This window comes from Pocillopora damicornis, chromosome 4, assembly GCF_964200805.1.
Source record: "Pocillopora damicornis chromosome 4, jaPocDami1.2, whole genome shotgun sequence".
In the NCBI taxonomy this organism is placed as follows: domain Eukaryota; kingdom Metazoa; phylum Cnidaria; class Anthozoa; order Scleractinia; family Pocilloporidae; genus Pocillopora; species Pocillopora damicornis.
In genome coordinates, this window is record NC_142673.1 from 27,832,418 (window position 1) to 27,842,692 (window position 10,275).

Consider the following 10,275-nt stretch of genomic DNA (forward strand, 5'->3'; position numbering starts at 1 on the left):
TTGAACAACAACTGAATAGCAAGGTAAGTGATCTGTCAATTCAACTGAGTTTCAACTGAAGAAGGCGTCGATGCACGAGGAATCTGAGAGTTCTTCATAGTAAGTAGAGGTTGGCGCAGTAGATAAACATTCAAGGCCAGATATGCATAGTCAATTTCAGGTGATTTAATCAATTCCATCGGTTATGACTTTAACATATTTTGTCAATATTTTTACCAAAGTGATGATTCATTTCCCTCCACGAGGATTGATAACTTTCGTCTCCATTTCTTTGAGAGAAATTAGTATACTTCAATTTTCATTTATTCAGGAAACGGTTCATTGCAAAGATAGAGCACAGTTTCTAATTAATGATTTTTTGTCTTCAGTAGATAACCTTCTTGATGAAGGGGATTGTAGATGTTTATATCAAGAGGATTTTTTTTTATCACATTACAACACATTTAATGTCCCATATGGAATACTGTTGATCCATCCATTTTATCTCAGTAGTAACGAAGCAATAACTTTAATTAAAATTTACTTGTCTTACAAAAAATACGCATAACACGTGGAAAGTTTACTCAGCTTTGACCAACGTACTTGTTTTACATGCTTCTTGATTTACATGACTGCTAGGAATAATGAGTAAGTTTTTCATTTTCGTCAGAAAGATCTGTTGCGTCGTACATTAAAATTAACTGTTCTCTACAGATATTGCTATCCACATGTTGGATACGAAGAAAATAATGATTTCAGCCAATCAGCAGTGGCGAACTATCTCCTTTAACTTGTTCCTTTTTGTTATCGCTGAAGGAGCAGGATATCCCTCGGGAATAGAATTTAAAAATGCATCGATTTGTGATGGTTAGTTGTTTCATTTCATTTTTATTAAAACCGTTTCAGTGAACTCTGAACATTTTTCTGTTATTAAAACAGTATAGGAAAGAGCGGTCGACGGCATGCATTAGTAGTCAATGAAGTGCAATAAGGCATCAAAGTCTGGAGTGGCTTCAAAAAGTGTTACGGTGACATGCGCATGAAAACGATGAATAGATAAACCAGATATATGACAAATACAGACCGAAGTCCAAGCTTGCACATCCTCACTGAAAGGGAATTAAGGGAGGGGGGGGGAGGGGTTAGAGATTATTGACGGCCAGTGATAGAGGATCATTACAACACTACAGAGCTTTAAAGGGAGATTAGGCAGATTTTCACTGTGACGCAATAAATAAATCTTTCCACCCCGCAGCAGTCCATTGGTAAACTTCAACAATCAAACGAGCAATACCGTTGCAAAGAGGGGAAGGGGAGCTATTGCTCGTCTGTCCTTTCCTACGTTTTTGTTGTGTTGCATCATTTATCCGTCAGTCATCTAAGATATTAAAGATAGAGTCAAATGCATGCTTTATTCAAACATTCAGTGTGGGAAAATCATTTTTGGTTCTTCAGCAAAGACAATCGCTTAGTCATTAAGTTGTCATCCTCTCATTATATTTTGATGAGTCTAGAAACTGTTTAAAATCAGGATATTTTGACAAGTTTACTAGCTATTTTAAGATGGTGTGGAACACAGTGATGAAACTTTCACTGAAATTTTCGATTTTTCGACAGGCTTTCATGACCATACAGCAAAAATCAAAATATCTCCATGGCCTTTTATATATGTTAAATTTAATTTTTGAGGGCCTTTAGTTTGGAGGAAGCCAAGAATACGATTTGAACGTCAAAAACAACGACAAATATTTCATTTTTCAAGCATGATAAAAACCTTTCATTTAAAACGCAGAACTTCAATAATTCTTGACTAGAATTCCCTAAACTGCCCGCCGAGAATGAAAAGTTATCATGTTACTTCAAGGAAATTGTAGCGACAAACTAACTGGAGTTTTATTTAGGTATTAAATGAAAATAAGATATTTAAATAAAAAAAAGACACTTGCAAAGTGAATGGACTCTCAAGTACTCTGTCGTTTGCTGTCCGCGATTTCAGCTGCAAAAGTTTCAAAAAGGGTTTCAAAAATCGCGTTTTCCGATTAATTGAGAGTGTCTTATTCTGATTCGAAAGAATAAAGAATAATTTTTTTATTGTAAATCTTTTTGTGGCTGTCCCGCGCGCGCTCGTCTATCGCGTCCTATTTTAGTTGAAAAGAAATTCTCGAAATTTTCGATCCTCAGCTAAATAATTAGTACATAGTATTTTAAATTGTATTATTCATTGGGGCTCTAAGGGTTTCTCAGGAGTGCGAATAGAAAAAAAATGGCTCAATGCTACGTAAAAAAGAAAGGGTTTACGTTAGAAAGAAAGGGATAAGCTAAAGGAATGGGAGTTTATATACATAGTGACGGGAAAAAGTGTCGATGCACCTGTAAAACTGGGACCTAACGGTAAAAAGTCTAAAGAAGAATTTGCCATTCGAATTCAGATTTACTCAGACTTGCTTCAGAAAAAAGGCATAATGATCTCCATGGTGCAGTTTTAGCATAAAAGCTGCTTCCCCTTCAACTCCTCGCCACGTAAGCATCGACAATACCTTATCAATGGCTAATGCTTTTGTTTCCTTCAGCGGTTGATGTCCTCGATGCGAACTCGAAATACATACTAAAGTCAGAATCAGGCAGCAAAGTTATCGATGAAGGGAGGGATGATCTTTGTAAAAATGAAGATTTTCAAGAATTATGCCGCTTACCCGCAGACAGTAAGTAGGGTATATGAATGATCAGAATGAAAAAGTAATCCCAGCTTCAAAATTGATAAAACTGTCAATGCAATGGCTATCAAGCAAGGCCCCATTTAAATGATCTCGGGTATCCGAGAAAACCCTCCCCTCCGAGTTAACCTGGGCGAGCTAACTTTTCACTTATTTCTTTAAAACATTCAGCCGACCGTTTACATGAAGTTATGAACTCGTCTCGGGCAGGCGAGACAACTTAGAGGGGGGGGGGGGGGTGAATTATCTCACCTCGGCAGGGAGGGTAACCCTGGCAGGCGAGACAACTTTTCCTCATGTAAATACATTATCTCGCCGATACGAGACGAGCAACTTGAACAGAAAATGCGTGCACACGCCATGACCAGGATGTTTACAGCCATTTTTCTCCTGTCATGCGGCATTTTGTCAAATATGTAACCTGGCCGAACGAGGGTCAGCAGATGTTAAATTTTATATAGACGCTCCGTAAAGTTGTCTCGGGGGGAGGGTCATCTCGGGTACCCGAAACCATATAAATGGGCCTAAGTTTGACTGATCTGTCTATGCGTTGACCTTCTGTTCTATTCGAGTCTAGAATCTCTAATACAAGAACAGAATACTAAAACTTCAACAGTTTATGCTCTGATCTTTGAATTTGCCAAATCTGACCTCCCATCCACTCGTTTGCATTTGAAAACGCATACTATTTGAAACCTTTTGACAAATCATGCCAACCAAAACGCCCAATTACAAGAACGCCGATGACAGTAGAAGCTGTTGGACACGGTCAATTCAAAATCGCCAGTCGTTTCAGCGTGGATATGCATAATGGCTTCCTGTGGTCGATATGCAGCTGTTCACTCAATCTCTTGTCTGGGCAAAAGAACGGAGATGTGTGCAAACAGAGGACATAAACATAAACATCATTACTGAGTCCATAGTAATCTGCTGGGATCAAAAATAACTTGATTTTTAAATAACTACTTTAATGATTCAAACACCGTTTCGGATTTAAAAAAAGTAACAAAGCTTACGAGAAAGATCACATAGAGTGTTTACCGGTCAGTATGTTTTCAATTTGGATGATCTTCAATGCTTCAAGAAAGAAACCTGTGCTTTTCGATACAGTTTTCTTTTTCGAAAGTGTGCTCTGTGGGTCACTTTCAAGAAAGACAAATTGAACTTCAGTCGTCAAGACTGAATTATTGATTTTCTGTACCACGCACCGTTCAGGCTCAAGTCACAAAAGAAAAAAGAACATTCAGCCTCAGCTAAAAGTTAATTGTTCTTATAATATAAAAGGGTGTACATAAATAAACATGTTATGCATCAAAAGACTCACCTAAACGTTCTTCACGGGTAAATAAGTCAACAACTGACTTCTTTGAATAGTGCCGCGTTGTTATCAACTCGATGTCTAACTCTGGATTGAATCAGGTCGGCTTAGTTTTTTGAGCTTCATCAAGTTTATGGGAAGGTTTAAATTTAGAACCGCCCTGCAGTTCAAAATTGTGACGTATTTTCCTTTAGAGAAAGGACCGAAAGTAAAGATAAGCATACTTTTTTCGCACTAATGCACCATAAAGATATTGAATATTAAAGAATAGTCGGATGAATTTCTGACTTGCCTGCGAGGGAGTATTTCTAATTGATATAAAATCAGACCTGAACAAAACATAGATATGTGAAGACGATACATTTATATCAGATATATTCAAATCTGATGAAACACCATTGCTAGTTCATATATCGCCCCGAAGTGTCGACGTCAGTGTCTTGAATTTTCGTAAATTAAAGAAATCGCAATGATTTTAAGTACGCTTTCTCATGTTCCCTGACACAATGACAAATGTTGACATAGAAGCACGCAAAGCGGAACAGAAAGGTTGTTTCGACACTCAGGATTCTTGATCTTGCACGCGATCTTCTAGTTTGCGAGACAAAGAAACTCAAGTGGTCAAGCGAGAATGAATAAATAGGTGACAATGAACGCAGTTAAATTATGTAACTCTGTTTCGTGTTCGACCCGAATCTCATTTGCATGTAAATCATTTACCAAGCGGTAAATTACATCGAGTGTGGTTGTACTGCTTTGGATCGAGATGATTTGCAAACATGATTTCAAACACTTTTTGCATTAGGGAAGAGCGTCGTTTTCTTTTAACGCCCAATTAGCATTGTTCCCAATAAAGTGCTGAACGAACAGTTATTTGAAGAGGTTGCGTCCTGTTTGGTTCATGAGCTAAGCTTTCTTACTTTCGTTTGTACTACTTTGGATCAAGATGATTTTCAAGCATAATTTCAAACACTTTTTGCATTAAATTTTCTATGCACCGCTTATATATTCCATAATAACACATCCCGTACGTACCCTTGGCCGTATGAAATAAACAAAACTAAAGAAAAACTTTTTCACAAACATTTTTACGAATAAGGAAGAGCGCCTTTTTCTTTTAAAGCCCAATTAGCATTGTTCCCTATAAACTGCTGAGCGAACAGTTATTTGAAGAGGTCGCTTCCTGTTTGGTTCATGAGCTAATCTTTCTTACTTTCGCTTCCGGTTAGATTTTTTACATAATGATTGAAAAATAATGGTAGGTTTGGAACTATTGTTAAATTGTAGTTTAATGCCACAAATCTTGATTACGACAAGAGAACGATAAAAGCTCGTTGAACAACACCTGAATAACAAGGTAAGTGACCTTTCAATTCAACTGAATTTCAACTGAGGAAAGCGTCGATGCACGAGGAATTTGAGAGTTCTTCATAGTACGTAGAGGCGGGCGCGGGAAATAAACTTAAAGGAGGCCCGTGTCTAGAGAGTCAAAGTAATTAAAAGTCCGTAAACCTGTATGAGTTCGTCATTTTTTTATTTAAGGTCGAGATATGAATGATTCAGGGAAAATTAAAATTGAAAATATCACAAAAGAAAACGGAATAGACTGAATTTTGAGCCTTTAAGTCTAATATAGAGTATCACGACTTGCGACTCACAATACATTAATACATTTCTTTCTTATGTTCCTTCTCGAAAAGAAATATGATTCGTCATTTTATAAACAAAAAGATAAATGTATCTCGCACAATCGCTGCTAGATATGCATAGGCAATTTTCTGGTGATTTTATTAATTCCATCGGTTGACTTGGACATATTTTGTCAAAAGCTTTACCAAAGTGATCATTCATTTCCTGCATCGAGGATTGATGACTTTCGTCTCCATTTCTATGAAAGGAGTTTCAATTTTCGTTTATTTCGCTCTGACGAAGGGCTAACACTCGAAACGTCACCTTTTTCGCCCTTAACGGTGGCTAATTTACGTTTTCAACTCAGTTGTTAACATTAAATTACCTGCTATACTCTTCCACCAACGCAGCACCACAGTTTCTTTAGAAACTTACCCCTTTATTTAAGAAACGGTTCACTGCAAAGATAGAGCACAATTTCTGAATTTATAGATAAACCAACTTGATGAAGAGGGTTGTAGACATTTATATCAAGATGATGTTTGTTTTTATCACATTACAATTTTCTGTAAGTCCCTTATGGACAACTTTCGATCCATCGATTTTATCTCAATAGTATCGAAGCATTAACTTTAATAAAAATTAACTTGTCTTTCTACAAATACGCAAAACACTCCGAAAAGTTACTCAGCTTTTACTAACGTACATGTTTTACATGCTTCTTAATTTACAAGATTGCTAGGAATAATAGGTGTAGGTTTTTTATTTTCATCAGAAAGATTTGTTGCGTTGTACATTAAAATTAACTGTTCTCTACAGATATTGCTATCCACTTGTTGGATACGAAGAAAATGATGATTTCAGCCAATCAGCTGTGGCGAACTATCTCCTTAAACTTGTTCCTTTTCGTTACAAGTGGAGGAGCAGGATATCCCTCGGGAATAGAATTTAAAAATGCGTCGATCTGTGATGGTTAGTTGTTTCATTTCATTTTTATTGAAACTGTTTCAGTGAACTCTGAACATTTTCCTGTTATTAAAACAGGATAGGAAAGGGTAGTCGGCGATACACATTCGGAGTCGACTAAGTGCAATAAAGCATCAAAGTATGGAGTGGCTTCAAAAAGTCTTACGGCGACATGCGCTTGAAAACGATAAATAGATAATCCAAATATATAGCAAATACAGACCGAAGTCCTAGCTTGCAGCAAGGGCGACCAGTTGTTATTTAACACTTAATGTGGGGGGGAATCAGTCGTCGCTGAAAGGGAATAAATGGGGGGGGGGGGCTAGAGATTATTGACGGCCAATGTGAGAGGATCATTACAAAACTACAGAGCTTTAGAGGGAGATAAGGCAGATCTCATTGTGACACAATAAATAAATCTCTCCACCCCGAAGCAGTCCATTAGTAAACTTCAACAATCAGACGAGCAAAACTGTTACAAAATGGGGAAGGAGAGCTTTTGCTTGTCTCTTTTTTCCTGAGTTTTTGTTGTGCTTAATCATTTTTCCGTCAGTCATCTAAGATGTTAAAGATAGAGTCAAATGCATGCGTTTATTCAAAGCTTTAATGAGGGAAAATTATTTTTGGTTCTTCAGCAAAGACAGTCGCCTGGTCATTATATTTAAATGAGTCTAGAAAGTTTTTATGATCATGATTTTCTGACGAGTTTACCAGCCTTTCTAAGATGGTGTGGAACACAATAATGACACTTTCGGTGAAAGTTTCCATTTTTCGACAGGCTTTCATGACCATACAGCAAAAATCAAAATATCTCCATGGCCTTTTATAGCGACTGGAACTCTCGCCACGATAAGTGTAACAGTAACCCCCGGTAAGTTGATTACAGAACTAAAGAGAATTATAACATGATTTCGACATAACGCGTGCTCTGATTGGTGAGAAATCTATTGTATATTTACCTGTAAACCCATAGAAAATGAAACATCTTTCCTCCTTATCAAATGGCGCCACACAGGGCGAATTCCTAGAATTTAAATTTTTAAAGTAGTGAATGTACTCTCAAGATTTATGGCAATGTCGTTTACTGTTCGCGAATTCAGCTGCAAAGCTTTAAAAGAGTTTCAAAAGTCGCGTTTTTGCATGAATTACGAGTGTCTTGTTCTGATTCAAAAGAATAAAGGAAATTTTTTTGTGGTTGTCCCGCGCGCGCTCGTCTATCACGTCCTATTTTGGTTGAAAATATATTTTTGAATTTTCGATCCTCAGTGGTCAGTCCGTAAGTCATGACCTCGAGCCGAATATTTCCCGTCCGACACTCGCTCTCAGTTAAATATTACATAGTATTTCAAATTGTATTTTTTAGTGAGGCTCTAAGGGTTTCTTTAGAGTGCAAATGAAAAAAATTAATTGGCACAATGCTGCGTAAGAAAGGGGGGAAAAAAGAAAGAAAGCTGAGCTAAAGGAAAGGGAATTCATATACATAACGACGGGAAAAAGTGTCGATACACCGTTAAAACTGGGACCTAACGGTAGAAAGTCTAAATAAGAATTTTCCATTCAAATTCAAATTATTCCAGACTTTTTTCAGAAAATGGGGCACAATAATCGCAATGGTACAATTTTAGCATAAAAGTTGCTCCCCTTTCAACTCCTGGTTACGCAAGCTTCGACTATACCTTATCAATGGCTAATCCTTTTCTTCTTCAGCGGTTGATGTCCTTGACGCGTACTCGAAATACATACTAAAGTCAGAATTGGACGGAAAGGTTATCCTCAAGGGGAGGGAAAATTTTTGCAAAAACGCAGATTTTCAAGAATTATGCAGCTTACCTGCAGACGGTAAGTAGGGTATATGAATGATCAGAATGAAAATGTAATGCTCGGTTCAGAATTGATAAAGCTCTTAATGCAGTGGCAGATCAAGTAAGTTTGACTGATCTGTCTATGCGTCGACCTTCTGTTCTATACGAGTCTAGAATCTTCTTATACAGGAACAGAATACTGAAACTTCAACAGTTTATGCTCTGATCTTTTAATTTGCCAAATCTGATATCCCATCCTATCGTTTTCTTTTAAAAACGCATACTCTTTGAAACGTTTTGACAAATCATGCAAACTAAAAACGCCCAATTACAAGAACGCTGATGACAGTAGAAGCTCTTGGACACAGTCAGTTCAAACGCGCCAGTCGTTTTAGCGTGGACATGCGTAATGGCTTCCTGTAGTCGATATGCAGCTCTGCACTCAATCTCTTGTCCTGCCAAAAGAACGGAGAGGATCTCAATTGGAGGGGGATATTTTAACTATCAACGGTGAAAGGTTGATTTCAGGCCATTTAAAGATTGATGGATGATTTTCGAAGTTAGATTTTTTTCATAAACACTCCCTTTTTGGGAAATACTTGAATACACAAGGTTTTTCCCTTTCCTCCATTCAAATTAGGACTCTAGCACTAAAATAAAGGCTTTCCCTTTAGATCTACCAACACCTTGAAGAATTTTAGGCCATCGCTGTTTCCTGATGGTGGCTTGCTGCTGTGACAGGCACTGTTCCTCACGAATCGTGAAATTTGAACATTTAGATATATATCCAAGCCAAATCGTTATATTGTATCTTAAAACGCCAGGATTTTTTTCTTATCAGTCAAACCACTTACAGTTTATCTCCAAAGGAACATCTGAAAAAAATTCAAAGTATTCTTGTTTGCATCAAAAATTGTTTTTTGAGATCTTCTGTGTAAATAAACGTTCTCTGAGAAAAGTCACGACTTAAAATGTCAGTTGTACTCGAAGAAAAAAGCATTAATTTTGAGCTGATGATTTATTTCGACGCTTTGTTGCTATTGTTGTTGATGCTACTTTATTGCTGATGCTAATAACTATTATTTCCTCCTGTTTTCTGTACACTTTCCTGATCTTCTTGTTTCTTTCTTCTAGAAACTCACGTGTTCACTTACTCAGATAAATTGGGAGCAATTCCATCATTTTTCAAGGTGATCGATTTAGTGACATGAGCGAGTTTCAAGCCTCCTTGAATTCCTCGCTCTTTGCCCTAATTATAATCCTTAGCGTCTATTCACATTTATTTTTTCTGTTTTTATCACAGTACTTGTTTTCTGGCCATTCAATTATTATTGACTTTTTCTTGGTACTAACGAGCATAAGATTAAGTTCTGGTTGATTTGCGAAGTCGTAGTGTTAAGAAACGAGAAACAGGTTAAATAAATACATGCGCCCGATTGAAAGGCAAACTCCTTTCTTTTTTCTCTTGAATTACCAGATGCTGACCGTTCAAGGAAGACTGCAACTTTTTAACCAGGATGATATTATGTTTCTTTGTCTTGATGCCGTGGCTAAGGGACACTAGACTGAGTCGAACAAGGGATAACGACCAAGTGAAAGATGAGGAGAAACGCGAGAGCAAAGTGGAGGCGAAAAAGTATTTTCTTGCAGAAGCTATCCTTACATCTCTCATAAAAATAATTTCATCATAAATATGATAAAAAACGAAATTAGTTAATCATTTAGCTTCTCAATCGCTCGAGGAGAACGGCAGGGACATATTTAAGTAGAACATAGGATAACGAGTGTAGGTCTGGTATATGATATACGATAGGCCGCTGATTGAAGTTGTATAGATACTTAATTCAAACTACCACAATGAAAAAAA

The 10,275-nt window shown here is 37.1% G+C and overlaps 1 protein-coding gene across 3 annotated transcripts; it reads left to right on the plus strand.

Moving 5' to 3' along the window:
• Window positions 1-722: 722 nt before the first annotated feature.
• LOC149047520 (uncharacterized) lies at window positions 723-10,275 on the plus strand. Of its 3 annotated transcripts, XM_089202671.1 has the most exons (7): window positions 723-846; window positions 2,550-2,681; window positions 6,460-6,612; window positions 7,385-7,477; window positions 8,314-8,445; window positions 9,543-9,598; window positions 9,886-10,275. In XM_089202671.1, the coding sequence occupies exons 1-7, from the start codon at window positions 729-731 to the stop codon at window positions 9,970-9,972; spliced, it is 771 nt and encodes a 256-aa protein (XP_089058797.1). In that variant the 5' UTR covers window positions 723-728; the 3' UTR covers window positions 9,973-10,275. The 3 variants fall into 3 exon arrangements, with proteins under 3 accessions (XP_089058797.1, XP_089058798.1, XP_089058799.1); XM_089202672.1 differs by lacking the exon at window positions 6,460-6,612; XM_089202673.1 differs by lacking the exons at window positions 723-846; window positions 2,550-2,681 and adding an exon at window positions 5,295-5,368.